Genomic DNA, 19,879 nt, shown 5'->3' with positions numbered 1-19,879 from the left:
TCAAATCAACTCGTTAAAATTTTTTTACAGCTTAAGTCTTACAAATTAATATTTTTCACCTGAAGTATAGCATGATTCATTTTATTTTGAATTCGTAATAAATAGTAGGGTTATTTATGTTAATGTAACAAAAATTTTCAGTCACTTTAAATAATAATTTTCTGCAGGGTGGGGATTAAAAACCTTTGGAAAAATGCCTATAACTCGAAAAATACAATTTTTTGAATTTCAGTTTTTAGATTTAGAACTGTAATTTAGTTGCCTTTCAATATTGTTCTTGGCTTCATATTGAACTATGAGATAACCTGTGTTACACTCCTTAGTCTCTCTTGATGACTGGGGGTAACTAGTGAATCTTTTGGTTTCAGAAGGTAAAATAATGATTTCGTCTAGATATTAGTACCTCTGTTTTTTTATTTTACTTGAGATTATTTTCATATTGGATATTTTATAAATTGATTAACAAAAGTATACATAACTTGGATTTATAATGACATTATTAAAAGAATGGGCCGGCCCTTATTAGACAATTATATGGATGGTTAACACTATACAAATAAAATTCGTAACAATAAACTGAGTCGCAGTCCCAGGATCTTTGAAGTGTTAATAAGACATTTATGGCTGTCAGATATGTTGAACGTCGTGGTTCAATGCTAGTCCGAAAAGGTTAAAATACACTGAAGAGCTGGCGGTTTGACGATGGCTGGACGAAGTGGAACAGCTGACTGGACGTCAGAGGGCCTTAGTCATCCGGCCCTTGGAAACTGATCTGGTCCTTGGAATGTGTCCGGTTCTCGTAACCTGTCCGGTTCTTGTAATCTGTCTGGTTCTTGTAAACGGTCTGGTACTTGGTCCCTGTCTGTGAACAGATCCAAAACACATATTTTCAGGACTGATTCACAGACAGTTGGCAAAATAGGAAGAAAATGCCTTCTAATCACGCTGATGGTCGGGGATTAAAGGTTTTCAAAACTCACCAAACAGGGATATGGCTTCCAGGATCAGCCCGGGTGCTGAACTTGCGAACTCGCGGTTGTCGCGGACATTTCCATGATTAATAATAATAAATTAATAAGTTATGATGAATAAAACATGACTACTCTTACGAGGTAGACATACGTACATGGACTGACTAAAAGCTAATCACTACAGTTGTGGGAATCATATCCATTGTCTAGCTGATTACATCTTAAAAGAAAAACGGAGACATGTCCTGATGTCGGAGATACGGAGTGGTCAGTCCAGAGCCGCGGCGCGCAGTAAATTTGGGGCGGCAGCGACTCGTAATTAAAAGGCGAAGTTACTCAAAAGAAAGAGGGGAGGCTTCGGCTTCCCGACCGAAAGGTTCCGAAGATTACCGAGGGGCTTGTCGAGAAATTCTGACTTCGATATCTCGAAGTTGGTGGTACTGCCCGATGTCAGCGCGACCTACTGAGATGTGTCTGAACCAAGTAGAGGTCGACACACACGAGGCGACTGCTAGCAGCATGTGGCTTATTGAGCGGACTAGGCCAGCCCTCTGGTGGCCTAGGAAAGAACTACGGGGAACTGGTTATTGCAAGGGTCGCCAGAGGGCAGGCGTAGTACTTTTTTTGGGACTGGAGTCGTGGCCTTGGGACAGGCCGACCCTGGCCGGGGTTAGTGGCAGGTCAGTGCTCTGGGCCGTGTTCTCGAGAGGGGGTGGGGCGTGGAAACTGCTTTGACAGTGGGAACGGGGCTCTACTGAGCCTGGAGGCGTGACGGGACATTGGTGAAAATGACTCGAGATCATGCCCTGGGGTGCTGAGGTCTTAGAAACAACCTGACCTCATAGCTTGCAGGACATAGCAGTTCTTGTCACGGCTCGGAGGTGAATTACAGGCGACGTTTGTGCGCCAAGGCGGGAATAATAGGATACACAGTCTGACTCGTAAAAGACTCGGCAAAATTTGATCTGGGAAAAATTGGGGAGGCAGGCCTGACAAAGATTAAACTGGAGTGTACAGGAGGAGGAACAAGTTTAATTTCTTGCAGCAAGCAAATAAAATTACTGGCGACATTATTTTTTAAAAATTCAAATTTAAAATTGTGCCAAAAATACTAGTTGGTGGCACACCTGTAAGGAAAAAAAAACTTTTTGAATGTTGGACTTCTTCGTAAAATCATTACGGAAATGCGCTCGTTAATGTATGGTGTGAAACTTGACCGGCTAGAAAACAGGAAACACTGTATTGAATTGAAAACCGACAGTAATGATAAAAACTGAGTGAAAAATAAATACCAGCAGCAGTGCCGTAGCCAGAATCTGTGAAGGAAGGGCTCCAGTTTGTACAACTATATGTTTTTTTTAATGTGTAAGTTTTGTTTATAGTTGAATTTTAAAAGAAAATTTATTATCACTCTAAAATCTCAGGCAATAGTAGATTTTTATAACTCTATCATGTGCACAAATTATTTAAGTATGTAATTTAAAAAAAAATTTCTTAAGAAAAGGGTTTCTGGATTACGTTAAAACAAATCAATATAGGGCCTAGATGTGTTATTAAATTACATGAAACACTCACTTTAAGTTTTGGTGCAAATCGGCATTAAATTTAGACTACTTGGAAACAAAATTCCTGCCGCTTCTGTGCATGAGGCATGTCTGGCTACAATATGGAGGAAATACATCATTTTAACCCATTAAGGAAGTTATTTATTTTTATTTAATGAACACTGTTACATGCCAATTAACCGTATAAAAGCTCTGTAACCGTAAGTTGCTGTGATTTTCTTGTTCTGTCTTAACTTGATTCATTTATATTTTAAATCCTGAAAGAGAGGGACCAGACCCAATGGATCTCCCACCTGGCTAGGTACTCGCCGGCAGCGAAGTAGCACAACCTGGCGGCCGACGTCAAAGGCCGGAACCCACCCGCGGAAATGTTGCCGGAACACAACATATAACGAACCATAGAATACCAAGTCAAGGACCTTCCAATTTACATGGATACTGCCAGAAGCCGCCTTTCCTTTTTCTCCAGCTGATAATTTGCGCCATTTTGCCGAACACCAAATACATTTAGTGAAATGCAGTGTTTGGATTGTGGAAACAGTTTCAAAGGAAAGTATTTACAGGACGAGATTGTGTTTAGTGACGGAAATTATACTTCATATTTATTAACCATCATCACCTCGCGTGGTTAAGCACCACTTTCGTAATCTTTTGGGTGTTCGATGTGACGATAATGAGGCAGAAAGTGACTTTAAACTACTTATCAGAATTCCATCTCCTGAAAATTCCTGGTAGTCGTTCCTTATTCCGTACCCAATTGTAATTTAAATGGAGTTTAGAAAGAAAGAAATAAAGAAATTCGTCATGTATTTGATGCAAAGCTGTAGAATTACCAAAATATATTTGATTTTGAATATACTGTATAAAACTTTGAGAAAAATGGTTCCCGGGAGCAATTTTTTTCTGTGTAAAATAGCCAATTGTATTTTATCGTAAAATATTAAAATCAATTAAGCCGTTGAATGTACTTGTGATTTGAAACTGTACGACTACCTAAATTTTTTCGGGTTCAAAGATATGTATTATAAAACTTTGATATAAACAGGATTCGTGACAAGCAGCATTGTACCCGGGAGAAATTGTCCCGTGAAACTTATACAAGAGTATTTTAAATAATATAATAAAATAATATAATCAGTTGTTTTTTGATAAGAAACAGTACCATAATCAAAAGGTTTTAAATTATGAATTTAAAACATCTATATAAACTGGATACGCAATAATGTACAATTACCCGATTCCTAACTACATAGTATGGACACCAGTACCAGCTGCCTGTTCTCCTGTCCCCGCAGATACTTGTCAAAACTCGGCGTAACTCGACACCTTGGAATCTTTGTTATTCACTAAACTGCACTTTTTTAATAAAAAAATATTCATAATGAGTTCATATGGCCAACTCTAATTGTGTTCTTCAGTTGTGGGGAAACTAGAAAATTAACTTTTAGTGGACAACAATGGTATTATTTTTGAGGCAAAATGTATGATTATTAATATTTTTCTGACTAGTTCACAAACACCAGATAAAAAACCAAATTTGTGAAAAGGGGGGGGGGAAGGCGGATAGGTTAAGCTAAGCCAAGGCAAGGCTTAGATTTGTTATCGAATTATTTACTTATTAGGCACCTGTACCATTGTACCAGGACAGCATTTAAAGAGGGGCGAAATGATTATTGCTCCGGGTCGCATATCACAAAATGCCTGGTTCCCAGAAAAAAATACCAAAATGTAATTTTTTTATTATTAACATTTACTAATTTTACATAAATAATTTTCGATTTCCTTCTCGTAAAAAAATAATACCAGCAATAGCTATTCGCTTTCAGATAGATTTAAAGTGTTTTTCAATTTTATTTTAAATAATTTATTATTATCTAAATAGTGTTATTACGTTGGTAATCAAGCACACGAATAGAATATAAGTTAAAGCTAACATTGATATACATTTTATACTTGCGTTTATTGTCATAACAATATTAACAAAATTATACCTAATTATACCCAATTTGGTAGTGCTGAAATTGTTATACAACAGTGCTAAAGGGACTACAAACTTTAGATTTCTTGCCCCGATACTCACGATTCTCTGAAATGAATAAAATATACCCCGAGCCTCATACAGCCCAGTTGTAAATATGTCTCTCAGGCCATTTTGTGGTTAAAAACACACAAATCCACACGGTATCGTCACAGAATAACTTTGAATGCTCATATGAGATAAGTAAGTTCAATTTAAATTAACTTACTTATAAATATTAAATGCAGCTGAACTATGTAACAGTTTAAATTAATAAAAACGCAAGACCATGATCTGTTTAGATACTTACTAAAGACCGGGAAATTTTACAAACTTATTCGGTAGAACGTTGCACTGCAAAGCCTTGTACTACTGCACTGAGTAAATGACTGTCCAAGGTTATTTTGAAAAACTTCTCTACAACAATCGTGAGACAATAGTTTATCTTGTTAATGTATTCACGTACAAGTTTTTTTTTTGCAAACCCAGTTCAGTCAATGCAAAAGCAAATGTCAGCGCTGTACACCAAATATCTTTTTTTTATTTTAGTACCGCACCGAATGAACCTTCCAATTTTTCTCGTCTCCGCAAGCGCTAGCTCAGGCTGGCCCTGGGTTCACTGGGTGCTCGGTACTGGAGCTGTCTCACCTGGACGTACAGTACGTCCTCGTGACGTCAGCTGGATGCCGCCCAGCTAGTCTCGTGCCGGGGCGACCCCTGCTCTGCATCTCGCACCGTATCCTCGGCTCCAGAGCCGGGGTCCGAAAATAGAGCTCTGGCAGTACGCAAACTTAAAGTGTCAAACCAGAGTGCGACTCCAAAAATATTACGGTATACGGAACATCCCGTCTTTACGTCACAGCTTGGTTGGGCAAGAGAGGGGATGGCATAAATAATTTGATATGAAATTATTTTTTTTATGAAAGAAATTGCCGGTTGTGGGGTTGGTGCGGGTAACGGGAAATGAAGGGAGAGGGATACATCTGAGTTATTGTTCGGCCGCACATTGTGTAGACGTTTTTCCGCCCTGCTCTTCCAGTCCGTTGCCAAGAGTTCAACATCTGGAGGTTGTCTAAATGGCAGGACCCCGAGAAAACCAACGGGCACACGGCAACTTCAACCACGTTAGCCCACTGCAAAAAAATCCGGGTTCAACTCCATACCTGGCATTGAGCATTTATGACTTTGTTAAGAGATGCGTATGCTAATCATTAACCCTGTGGGCCCAAATTGACTCTGCTAGTCAATGTAGGTTATTTTTATGTTAGGCGAATGTTACTAACATTCATGACTCATTCCTATAGAAATAGCTTATATATTGTTACATCAAATCGTGTATCATATCTATCAAATATGTTCTGTCGTTTTGGCATTTACTCTTTGCCCGCTTTTCTCTCTTGTGTCTTCAGGTAATTAATTGACAGTCAAGATGATGATATAACACAGGTGTGTTTACACCAGGAGTTCAGGGCAAACACATCCATTATATAGGTTACACAAACACACCCTGCGTCTAATAAACGTAAGTGGGATATGTCTTGTAATCCTCCTCTCTTGCAGCTCGGGGAAAGAAGGAAAATCAATACGAAAAACTGCCCTTATTTTCTAAGGCAATTAACGAATTTTCTTTAGCTGTAGTCACCCGTATTATTGTAATTGTTCGTTGCTCATGCGTTTGCTACGGATACCGATTACTACTATCTGCAAAGATTTGCGTCTTTCCTTTTTAATTTTCAAACTTTCATGGGATTTTTTTTCATATCTTGAATACAGTGACGTCATGAGCACAAAACACTACAAGCGAGGAGTATGAGAAAGGACTCGGCCACAGCCATTAGTGAGAAACCATTCCACTATTCGTCTGGCTTGATTCCGGGAAGCTACCTAGAACTTAAATCAAGATGCCTGGTGCTGCTCATCCTGAATGATATTTCAGTGACTCACGACTGCGTTATCATCTCACATTCCAATCGCAATGAAAAGATCAAAAGTTCTGCATGAGTCGTACGAGTTTTAATAAGTTTGCGTGCTGCCAAACACGATATTTTTGGAACGCCACTCTCGAACCGAAAAATATTGCGATATTGAAATTGTACCGACTGTTGATTTCTCCTACATTTCTCTGAACTATCTCCATTCGCAGATATACTGAAATTGCACAGATTTTTTTAGGCATTAATGTTAGGCCGATTACTAAATTATGTGTCGAGGAAAGTTTCTCACAAGAAGGTCAAGACATGGGCATGCCCAATGTTTGCATCATTAATTTCGTGGACAGAAACTTTAACTTCAATGCCGAACGGTTCGCAACAGTTGCTGGAGAGCAGCTATTTTGTAAACTATGTAATCGTTTTCCACAAGTTTCGGCTTTCGACTGAAACAGTTGGGATGACAATGCAGTACAGTCACAGTAAAAAATTTATAATCGTGCATTCGTGCATACGCTAATTCTGTAATCCGTAACCAGTCAAGACGCTTTCTTTCATATCTATCCTGGTGTGTTCCGGCTGTTAATCTTGGCTGCCAGGTGACATTACTGCTTTGACGAATTTTTATTCCGCTCAGATTTTATCGTTATCTTTAGTTTTTTTTAGTTCATATTTTACTGTTTTCTAGATAGAATTATACATTTTACTGGTGCATTTCCGTAACGATTTTTTGAAGAACAACTGTTGTCTGTAATCTAACATTCTATATAGCACATTAACACAACTAGTTTTAAATATCATTGACTGTCTTTTTAATTTTGATTTTTTTTTATATTTTTGAAATATATATATTGACGTTAGATACACCAGCAAAATGGCTAGGCTATGATCTCGAAACGGCCAAATTAAATACTCCTCACTGCACTCACTTTTGTGTATTAAATGGTAGAAATTATGTTTTTTTTGTTTGCCAGTTAAAAATACACTTGATTTATCGTATTTACTATAGTCACTGTGGTACAGGACCTTTTCTCTCTTGTGACGCGGTACAGCTGTGACGATAAAACGCTCATTTACATTTGGAACTGGCTGTTACTCCCCAGTATACACAGATGTGTCACAAGTGTAGGAAATAATATTCGTGCTAATGTGTCTTATTTAAGTGTAGACAGTAGTATAGGAATGGGGCTACTGGCGCAGGGTCCAGGGTGAGGATTGAGGAGTGGGATTGTCGGTCCGCCATATTGGATTGTGACGTCACGGCGGCCATCTCGGAGTGTAACGGGACATAGCGTAACGGGACAAGTTTGACCTTGACCCCGGCGGCCATTTTGGATCCGCCATCTTGGATCCGCCATTTTGGATGACGTATTTGTGTGTTCTCGAAAATTCCGGCGTTGTGTGTTCCGCCATCTTGGATGATGACGTCACTGTTGCAATTTCCGTTACGGTCGTCATCTTTAACTTTTTTATTTATTATCCGAATTTAATGATTTTTTTTTAAAAATTATAAAAAAATTCAAATAATAAAATTTTAATAAAATAATTACAAAAAACAAACATGTACGACACGGAGTTCGGAGTCCTCGGTTCGAACCCGGTGAGGGCAAAAAAAAAAATGGCGACCGATCCTTCCCTCACAGTGACTGCTGGCATACTGACTCCCACCACTTTTTTCATAGCATATATATCATCCGGCAGTATGACGTCATATACGCCATCTTGAAATTTGGAAGCCATCTTGAAAATCTTTATTTATTATCAGATTTTAATGAAAGAAATTCCAAAATTCATCAAAAAATTAACGTATTTGAATTCTGTTTGATTATATCGATGTACGTCCTTGGTTCGATTCCCGGCGAGAGTAAACGGTCGATCCTTCCTCCATGAAAGCTACCTAGACTGATCTACCACCACCAGTACCAAGGTATATATCATCAACTGGTATGACATCATGTCCGCCATCTTGTCTTCATCCGCTGGAGACCACCATCTTGTTTTCGTCAGCTAGAGTGTGCCGATACCATGTAGTATAATTATCTGGTCACTAAACTTGTGTCCTCAACTGTTGACATTGATCATTGACCTTGAACTTTGACCTTGACCTTGAAATTTGACCTTGACCTTGAAATTTGACCTTGACCTTGAAATTTGACCTTGACCTTGAAATTTGACTTTGTCCCTGAAATTTGACTTTGTCCTTGTCGACCATCATGGATCCGACATTTTATGTTCAGTACATGCTACCAGAGGATACCAACTGCTGGAGTACGCCATCTTGTGTGTGTACTTGTATTATAGAGTACATTTCCATCTGGATTATTTTATTCTAACCTGCTACAGTGCAGTAATCATTTATTACGGAGGTGCCCCCCGCCATCTAAAAATCATGTAATAATGTAGCTAGAAAAGCGGGAAAAAAATCCAAAATTCATTAAATAAATCACTCATTAACTTACATATCGATTCGATCCGCTCCAGTCCTTGGTTAGATCCTCGATCGATGCAAAACATTTAATTTTATGAAAAAAAAATAATAATTCCAATAAAACATGTTCAACATTCTTAAAGAGACTTTAAATCATCTACTACCATCATCCTATCAGACATCAAGACCACCATATTGGAAATTCGTAATTGTAATGCTAGAGATTCGGGAAAAAGTTCAAAACTCATTAAATAAATTTGTAATCTATATACTGATTGATTAGATCGACTAAGGTCCTTGACACGATCCTGGACGAAGCTAAAATAAATGTAATTAAAATACCAGAAAAGTGTAAGGTTCGAGGAATAAAACACCTAAAAGTCTTTTACAAACATAATATTTATTACACAATTTCTATCCTACTACAGAATCACTTGCGAAAGACAGCAATCTTATAAAAATTTAGCCCTGCATGGACGTACAACGACTACTTCTTAGCTCCAAATGGCTCCAAATGCTCCAAACGGCCTCCAAATGGCTCCAAAAGCTCCAACAGCCTCCAAATGCTTAACACAGTTCCAAATGGCTCCAAATGCTCCAAACGGCCTCCAAATGCTTGACAGCTCCAAATGTTTCCAGCAGCTCCAAATGCTCCAAATGCTTGACAGCTCCAAATGCTTCAAAAGGCTCCAAATGCTCCAAATGCTCCAAACGGCCTCCAAATGGCTCCAACAGCTCCAACAGCCTCCAAATGCTTGACAGCTCCAAATGTTTCCAGCAGCTCCAAATGCTCCAAATGACTCCAACAGCCTCCAAATGCTTAACACAGTTCTAAATGGCTCCAAATGCTCCAAACGGCCTCCAAATGCTTGACAGCTCCAAATGTCTCCAGCAGCTCCAAATGCTCCAACAGCTCCAAAATAAGGCTCCAAATGCTCCAACAGCCTCCAAATGCTTAACACAGCTCCAAATGGCTCCAAATGCTTGACAGCTCCAAATGCATAACACAGCTCCAAATGGCTCCAAATGCTCCAAACGGCCTCCAAATGCTTGACAGCTCCAAATGTCTCCAGCAGCTCCAAATGCTCCAACAGCTCCAAAAAAAGGCTCCAAATGCTCCAACAGCCTCCAAATGCTTAACACAGCTCCAAATGGCTCCAAATGCTTGGCAGCTCCAAATGCTTCAAAAGGCTCCAAATGCTCCAAATGGCTCCAAATGCTTCAAAAGGCTCCAATTGCTCCAAGAGCTCCATCTTCAATTGGTTCCAACTGATTCCTATTACTTTTATCGAACTTGGCATGATTACTAACATGTCTTTATCAGTATACATTTTGACTGGCAGTGGTAACGTTTTTTACACCTTTAAGTTATAAGTTTTATTTAGAAATCAGATTTCGATAAATGATAGCTTCCATCTGGAAAGAAAATATATTAATTTATCTTCAAGTTTATACACATACATTTAATTTAATCCATTATTGTATGTAGCCAGCTTCCCTCAGTTCTTTGAGTATGAAGGATATTTCTTTAATGTTCGAATAGTTTCCTGCACAAAGCGATCCATGTAGTAGTCGTAGCCTGTTAACCAATATGTTAGGATCTTCCCATGAGGTATAATCAATCTCTTCTGCTGCCTTCATCATCCTTGCATGTTTATAATAAATATTATCTCTGGTGTCTATCGTTTTAACACCAACCACAAGGTCACTTTCGTCATCTTGCCAGTGATTATCACAAGCTTGATCAGGATAATTTATTTTATTACGTCGTTTCCATCGTTTTGGTCTCAAACCACCATCACAGTCTTCGCTCTTGCATGCTTTTGGTGCTTCAGTACAGTACTCAATCATGTCAGCCTCAGATGTGTCACCACAATCTTCAATCATGCCAGCTTCTGATGTGTCACCACAGTCTTCAATTATGTCAGCACCACAAACGTGATCAGGATAATTTATTTTATTACGTCGTTTCCATGGTTTTGGTCTCAGACTGCCATCACAGTCTTCGATCTTGCCTGCTTTAGGTGTTTCAGTACAGTACTCAATCATGTCAGCCTCAGATGTGTCACCACAATCTTCAATCATGCCAGCCTCAAATGATTCATCAAAGTCTTCGACCTTGTAAGCTTCAGGTGGTTCTCCATCTTTCACATTTTCATGGAGACGACTAGATATTGGAGTAAATATATTTTCATTTCTAATGTGGTTACAACTTCCTTCGTTTGTTTTAAATTTTAAATTATTATCTTGATCTAGATCAGTAATTTTAGCATTAGCTTTTTCGCCTTCGTTCCTCTTCCGCGATGTTGTAGCCCAGTCTTCGTTATCTTTAATCATCTTAATTGTACAGGTCTTGTAATGTCTATCCAAGTAATATCTTCTACCAAAGGATTTCTGACACTGACTGCAATGAAATGGTTTTTGACAAGGACCCAAATTACACTCGCTTCTTTCATGTCGTTTAGCATTCTTTCTCAAGGTAAACATCTTGCTACAGTATCTACAGTGATGACGTTTTGATACAGCAACAAATCCCGTTTCAGGATTCATATTAGTTATTGAGACTAATGCCAGATGCAAACTAAGAGTTTTAAATTAGATATATTACTTAAATAGAATTTTTTAATTATTTCATCAGCGAGAATTAATTTATCTCATTCAAAGGTACTTGTTGCAAGTAGTTCTGCTTTTCAACAACAGATGTCGCCACATGTTACTTGCAGGTAAATAATATTTAGTTCTTTTATGCGGGATGCGGGATGCTCACTAACGATCGCAAAAGAAGGATGGCTTCGCTAGACTCCAAGGAGAAGGAAGTTCGTCCATCCTGTTAGTGCTTCTTAGATTTCTCAGAGATTATTTGACTGAGTAATGATATTTTTTTTTTTTTAAATTTCCACCTGATAAAAAAAAATATTACAAGTGCTGATTTATTGACAGTATTTCAATAATTAAATGCAACCTTGAATAAAAAATGACATGACTCATTAAGTAAAAAATTCTTCATGCAGAGATCAATTCCTCATCAGTAACCAGAAGCACTCGGAGAAAACCATCAGATGTCTAGTCAGGAATAATCAGAAGCACCCAGAGAAAACCATCAAAATATTGTCAAGAATAATCAGGAGCACACGGAGAAAACTACCATAATATTGTCAAGAATAAACGGGAGCACACGGAGAAATCCACCATAATATTGACAAGAATAATCAGGAGCACACGGAGAAAACCACCGCAAGTTTTCTTTGATATCATAAAATTTCAGGAAAAAAATAATAAAAAATTAAAATAAATTAATAAAAAATTAAAAAAAAATAAAAAAATACATAAATATATTCTGCTAGCTTGTGAACTTCTCATTGTTGAACAAAGATAGAGTTCTAGTACAAGCCAGAATTTTATGTATTTTTTTATTTTATTTTTTTTAAATTTTTTATTAATTTATTTTTATTTTTTATTATTTTTTTCCTGAAATTTTATGATATCAAAGAAAACTTGCGGTGGTTTTCTCCGTGTGCTCCTGATTATTCTTGTCAATATTATGGTGGATTTCTCCGTGTGCTCCCGTTTATTCTTGACAATATTATGGTAGTTTTCTCCGTGTGCTCCTGATTATTCTTGACAATATTTTGATGGTTTTCTCTGGGTGCTTCTGATTATTCCTGACTAGACATCTGATGGTTTTCTCCGAGTGCTTCTGGTTACTGATGAGGAATTGATCTCTGCATGAAGAATTTTTTACTTAATGAGTCATGTCATTTTTTATTCAAGGTTGCATTTAATTATTGAAATTCTGTCAATAAATCAGCACTTGTAATATTTTTATCAGGTGGAAATTTAAAAAAAAAATATCATTACTCAGTCAAATAATCTCTGAGAAATCTAAGAAGCACTAACAGGATGGACGAACTTCCTTCTCCTTGGAGTCTAGCGAAGCCATCCTTCTTTTGCGATCGTTAGTGAGCATCCCGCATCCCGCATAAAAGAAATAAATATTATTTACCTGCAAGTAACATGTGGTGACATCTGTTGTTGAAAAGCAGAACTACTTGCAACAAGTACCTTTGAATGAGATAAATTAATTCTCGCTGATGAAATAATTAAAAAATTCTATTTAAGTAATATATCTAATTTAAAACTCTTAGTTTGCATCTGGCATTAGTCTCAATAACTAATATGAATCCTGAAACGGGATTTGTTGCTGTATCAAAACGTCATCACTGTAGATACTGTAGCAAGGTGTTTACCTTGAGAAAGAATGCTAAACGACATGAAAGAAGCGAGTGTAATTTGGGTCCTTGTCAAAAACCATTTCATTGCAGTCAGTGTCAGAAATCCTTTGGTAGAAGATATTACTTGGATAGACATTACAAGACCTGTACAATTAAGATGATTAAAGATAACGAAGACTGGGCTACAACATCGCGGAAGAGGAACGAAGGCGAAAAAGCTAATGCTAAAATTACTGATCTAGATCAAGATAATAATTTAAAATTTAAAACAAACGAAGGAAGTTGTAACCACATTAGAAATGAAAATATATTTACTCCAATATCTAGTCGTCTCCATGAAAATGTGAAAGATGGAGAACCACCTGAAGCTTACAAGGTCGAAGACTTTGATGAATCATCTGAGGCTGGCATGATTGAAGATTGTGGTGACACATCTGAGGCTGACATGATTGAGTACTGTACTGAAACACCTAAAGCAGGCAAGATCGAAGACTGTGATGGCAGTCTGAGACCAAAACCATGGAAACGACGTAATAAAATAAATTATCCTGATCACGTTTGTGGTGCTGACATGATTGAAGACTGTGGTGACACATCAGAAGCTGGCATGATTGAAGATTGTGGTGACACATCTGAGGCTGACATGATTGAGTACTGTACTGAAGCACCAAAAGCATGCAAGAGCGAAGACTGTGATGGTGGTTTGAGACCAAAACGATGGAAACGACATAATAAAATAAATTATCCTGATCAAGCTTGTGATAATCACTGGCAAGATGACGAAAGTGACCTTGTGGTTGGTGTTAAAACGATAGACACCAGAGATAATATTTATTATAAACATGCAAGGATGATGAAGGCAGCAGAAGAGATTGATTATACCTCATGGGAAGATCCTAACATATTGGTTAACAGGCTACGACTACTACATGGATCGCTTTGTGCAGGAAACTATTCGAACATTAAAGAAATATCCTTCATACTCAAAGAACTGAGGGAAGCTGGCTACATACAATAATGGATTAAATTAAATGTATGTGTATAAACTTGAAGATAAATTAATATATTTTCTTTCCAGATGGAAGCTATCATTTATCGAAATCTGATTTCTAAATAAAACTTATAACTTAAAGGTGTAAAAAACGTTACCACTGCCAGTCAAAATGTATACTGATAAAGACATGTTAGTAATCATGCCAAGTTCGATAAAAGTAATAGGAATCAGTTGGAACCAATTGAAGATGGAGCTCTTGGAGCAATTGGAGCCTTTTGAAGCATTTGGAGCCATTTGGAGCATTTGGAGCCTTTTGAAGCATTTGGAGCTGTCAAGCATTTGGAGCATTTGGAGCTGCTGGAAACATTTGGAGCTGTCAAGCATTTGGAGGCCGTTTGGAGCATTTGGAGCCATTTGGAACTGTGTTAAGCATTTGGAGGCTGTTGGAGCTTTTGGAGCCATTTGGAGGCCGTTTGGAGCATTTGGAGCCATTTGGAGCTAAGAAGTAGTCGTTGTACGTCTATGCAGGGCTAAATTTTTATAAGATTGCTGTCTTTCGCAAGTGATTCTGTAGTAGGATAGAAATTGTGTAATAAATATTATGTTTGTAAAAGACTTTTAGGTGTTTTATTCCTCGAACCTTACACTTTTCTGGTATTTTAATTAAATTTATTTTAGCTTCGTCCAGGATCGTGTCAAGGACCTTAGTCGATCTAATCAATCAGTATATAGATTACAAATTTATTTAATGAGTTTTGAACTTTTTCCCGAATCTCTAGCATTACAATTACGAATTTCCAATATGGTGGTCTTGATGTCTGATAGGATGATGGTAGTAGATGATTTAAAGTCTCTTTAAGAATGTTGAACATGGTTTATTGGAATTATTATTTTTTTTTTCATAAAATTAAATGTTTTGCATCGATCGAGGATCGAACCAAGGACTGGAGCGGATCGAATCGATATGTAAGTTAATGAGTGGTTTATTTAATGAATTTTGGATTTTTTCCCGCTTTTCTAGCTACATTATTACATGATTTTTAGATGGCGGGGGGCACCTCCGTAATAAATGATTACTGCACTGTAGCAGGTTAGAATAAAATAATCCAGATGGAAATGTACTCTATAATACAAGTACACACACAAGATGGCGTACTCCAGCAGGTGGTATCCTCTGGTAGCATGTACTGAACATAAAATGTCGGATCCATGATGGTCGACAAGGACAAAGTCAAATTTCAGGGACAAAGTCAAATTTCAAGGTCAAGGTCAAATTTCAAGGTCAAGGTCAAATTTCAAGGTCAAGGTCAAATTTCAAGGTCAAGGTCAAATTTCAAGGTCAAGGTCAAAGTTCAAGGTCAATGATCAATGTCAACAGTTGAGGACACAAGTTTAGTGACCAGATAATTATACTACATGGTATCGGCACACTCTAGCTGACGAAAACAAGATGGTGGTCTCCAGCGGATGAAGACAAGATGGCGGACATGATGTCATACCAGTTGATGATATATACCTTGGTACTGGTGGTGGTAGATCAGTCTAGGTAGCTTTCATGGAGGAAGGATCGACCGTTTACTCTCGCCGGGAATCGAACCAAGGACGTACATCGATATAATCAAACAGAATTCAAATACGTTAATTTTTTGATGAATTTTGGAATTTCTTTCATTAAAATCGGATAATAAATAAAGATTTTCAAGATGGCTTCCAAATTTCAAGATGACGTATATGACGTCATACTGCCGGATGATATATATGCTATGAAAAAAGTGGTGGGAGTCAGTATGCCAGCAGTCACTGTGAGGGAAGGATCGGTCGCCATTTTTTTTTGCCCTCACCGGGTTCGAACCGAGGACTCCGAACTCCGTGTCGTACATGTTTGTTTTTTGTAATTATTTTATTAAAATTTTATTATTTGAATTTTTTTATAATTTTTAAAAATTTTTTTATTAAATTCGGATAATAAATAAAAAAGTTAAAGATGACGACCGTAACGGAAATTGCAACAGTGACGTCATCATCCAAGATGGCGGAACACACAACGCCGGAATTTTCGAGAACACACAAATACGTCATCCAAAATGGCGGATCCAAGATGGCGGATCCAAAATGGCCGCCGGGGTCAAGGTCAAACTTGTCCCGTTACGCTATGTCCCGTTACACTCCTCCGAGATGGCCGCCGTGACGTCACAATCCAATATGGCGGACCGACAATCCCACTCCTCAATCCTCACCCTGGACCCTGCGCCAGTAGCCCCATTCCTATACTACTGTAGACTACGCGAGATACATCAATTACATTGATGTGGCATTTGAATAGTAAAGGTAAAAATAAATAGCGCGTTGATCGAACTTTGTCTTTAAATGGTAAAGGTTTGAATGTCGGTGTCATAATACAAAATATTGTTTTTGGTTATATTTTATTAAATGTCAGATACTATGATATCAATAATTATAAATTAACTGAACATAATTTTTCATGATTAAAAAAATGTAGTGCGAATTTCTATGAAGATTCCAGAGGGTTTCGGGTTAACAAATGTTTTGAGTTTGTTGGAGAGAGGCGTGTGGTTAAGAAAACATGTGCTTTTATTGACTTGGCCAGAGAGGGCGAGAAAGTAAATGTAATATGTCTGTCTCTTTAGAGAGATCAAGTGCTGGATGATTGTCTCGTTTAACCCTGCAGAATGTTAGGGTCAGCAAAATGCCTCATATGTCAATCTTCCTTGTCTCGTTAAAGCAGAACAGGGCTAGACATTTTCAGCTCCTGTAAATAACTTCTGTCGGCTAGTCTGAACATTTGAGAATCCATTTCTGACAGACATTCATGTCAAAAACGGCGCATAGTTTAACATAAACGTCGCACGTGTAACACCTGTTCCAACGAACAAAATTTTGGACAAGTAATTATACTCCTAATGGCATTTTTATTAAAGAATTCACACGAAAATAATTCAAAATTAATCAGATTAGTTAAAACATAGAACCGATAACATTAAGATGACTGTCATTCCATATCCAGTCGATTCCTTGTGTTTTCCCTTGCTGTGTCCTTTAATTCTTCCCCGTGCATCACTCTGAGGTTAAGCCAGCCGTATTGCTTGCACAGCGTGTTGAATGTATTCGGGTGTGTTTCCAGTGTGAACGGGAGTGAAGAACAGAGGCACGCCTACCTGCTGAAAGACTCGGAAGCCTTTGGGGTTCTCTGCAGTGCCACGGGACTCGTGCAGATGGTGCTAGGGATACTGAGCATCGCCTGTCTAAACTACTCAGCCCAGCACCAGGTAGGCTACTTCTCCTCTGCAGCACTACGGGACACGTGCAGGTGGATACTAAGCATCAACAGTCCCATTTTTCCCGATTTTATAGTTTAAAAAAATAAGTGTTTTCACTATGGCGGACAGTTGTCAAAATGTCGGAATCCAATATTGGGGGGTTTGATGTGAGCATTAATTTTTCTAATTTTATTTAAATTTTAAGTAAGAATTTTTAATTTTTTTAATTAATAAATTACATATTTACCCTCTTTGGGAATCGAAACGAGGTCTGGAATGGATAAAGTAACTAAACATTTATTAAGCAATGTTTTTATAATTTTGTAAATATATTATGGAATTTTTAGGTCAAAAATGAAAGAATTTTGAGTTTACAATCAAGTTCATGACCCAGAAGCTTATTATTATTATTATTTTTTGCATTTTGAGGAATGTAAGCCTCTCAGAGGAAAGTTAAGCCTCCGTGAGGAAAATTAAGCCTCCGTATTTTTTGAGGAAAAATAAAGAAAATTTTCTCCTCAAAACGGAAATTTTCCCCTCAAAATAGGGAAATTTTTAGGCATTGTAAGGATTTTTTTAGTAATTTTTTTTAAGAATGGCGAGGAAATTTGGCACAAAAATGGCGTCTGTGATGTCACAATCCAAGATGGCGGACTGCACCTTGCACCTTCACCTGGAACCTGCGCCAGCTCAGGTTATTATATGCTACTCCCCTAGTTTTTCAACAATAATTGTTCGTCTTATCAAAAATTGTTTTTGACTTAAATCCTAGATACTTATTAGAAGATTTACAATATTTTTCTATAGATTTAAAAGTTTATCTAATAAAGTAGTGGAACATTTTTTGGTCCTTTAAAAATTGTTATTTATCCCTTAGCAGCAATGGTTGGTTGTATCATATATTGTTTGCACAAAAGGTTAAGATAGTAATTATAAGGTTTACAAACAATTTGAAAGAATTCAATAGTGTAGTTAACCAAGTGCGTAATTAATTTTTTGTTCTTCAGACTCTGTTATATTCCACCCTTTTCAGTAATGTTTGGTTGTACAAAAAATATTTCAGTAAATATTGATAGATAATAATTTAAGGTTGTATAACATATAAAACATATTTATTAGTGTATATAAGTGTACCTGTTTTTTTCCAACCATTTACAGGAATTTTTTGTCTTATGAAAAATTGATCACACAATAGTTTTACGTATATACAAATTATAAAGTTTCCAAAAAAATTTGAATGATTTTAAATGGTGTGCTAACCGAGAGTGATAATTTTTTTTGTCCCTAACCTCTGTTTATTACACTCACTAGCTGCCCGACCCGGCTTCGCACGGCTATACTAATGGAAACAAATTAAGCCACATCTCCAATTTACAGTAATGGTAAATAAAAAATTCAGTGAAAATTTATTACAATGCTGTATAATGTACCGGAGAGAAAATGAATAGCACCGATGGTTTCCCGACTCGTGCACGCAACGTACAACTGATGTACCCGTACTTCGCTACGGCAGTCTATAGGCAGATCACTCTTGCGCCGCTCATTATACATGCCCCTCCTTGTGGGTACGCCACTGCCGCGCGATGCCCGTTGCCATGGAGACGCAGACGGCATGAACAATACAAAATCCTGTTATCATGCAAAGTACCCATTGTTGCCTGGTTTTAACCACCCATGGGATCTAATTTTCGGAAAATGTCATCCTGCGTAACATAAGGAACATTACTGTGAAGTTTCAAGTCTGTAAAATATATATAGCCTACTTGAAAAAAAGGGCAATTTTTGATAATTAAAGTACCCGCAAAATTTCAACGGTGATGAGGACTGCACTAACAATGAAATAGTCGTTGCTATAGAGACGAATGAAGCATCAACAAAGCAACAGCCGTTGCCATGGCGATTTCCAACCAAAAACTGGAAATTTTGATATATTACGCCCCCGAAACTCCCCTTGGGATCGGATTTCCGCAGAATCCGTTCTTAGCGAGTGTCTACATCACAAAATGAGTAACTATGCTAAATTTGAAGTCAATCGGGTGTATAGTTTTAGAGATCTTGTGATGAGTGAGTCAGTGAGTGGTATTTCGCTTATATGTATATATATATATACACACACACACACACACACACAAGTCATTGTCAGAATTGTAACGGGAGAATAAAATTATTGATGGTCCGAAAAATGAAAATTAATTAAAAATAATAAAAATTATTCTAGTAAAAAAAAAAAAAAAAATAAACATAGCGAGAGGAAAAAAAAAAACAATAGTTTAGGTTTGCGATTTAAAGTGATAAAAAGTATTTAAATACTAATTGAACTCTTATGAGGGTACTGATTGCTTCGTTGTTAATATCACACGGGTGTTGTTTACTTGTATGGGAAAATTAAGAATGATAAGGCATCTAGTGCGTGGCAACAATGTTAATATGCAATAGGAAATAAATTTCTAGCACCTGCGGCATTGT

General features: G+C 37.4%; 1 protein-coding gene across 1 annotated transcript in view; it reads left to right on the top strand.

The window, feature by feature from the left end:
- The window catches only part of LOC134532242 (multidrug resistance protein homolog 49-like), a 140,973-nt gene that overhangs the window by 19,740 nt on the left and 101,354 nt on the right, over positions 1-19,879 (top strand). Inside the window, exon 4 of the mRNA XM_063368663.1 lies at positions 17,278-17,422. Coding sequence (XP_063224733.1) covers positions 17,278-17,422 — 145 coding nt within the window. The remainder of the gene's footprint in view (positions 1-17,277; positions 17,423-19,879) is intronic.

Source organism: Bacillus rossius, chromosome 5, assembly GCF_032445375.1.
Source record: "Bacillus rossius redtenbacheri isolate Brsri chromosome 5, Brsri_v3, whole genome shotgun sequence".
Classification (NCBI taxonomy): Eukaryota; Metazoa; Arthropoda; class Insecta; order Phasmatodea; family Bacillidae; genus Bacillus; species Bacillus rossius.
The sequence above is the reverse complement of the archived record's forward strand: the minus strand, read 5'-3'. Positions and strand labels throughout refer to the sequence as shown.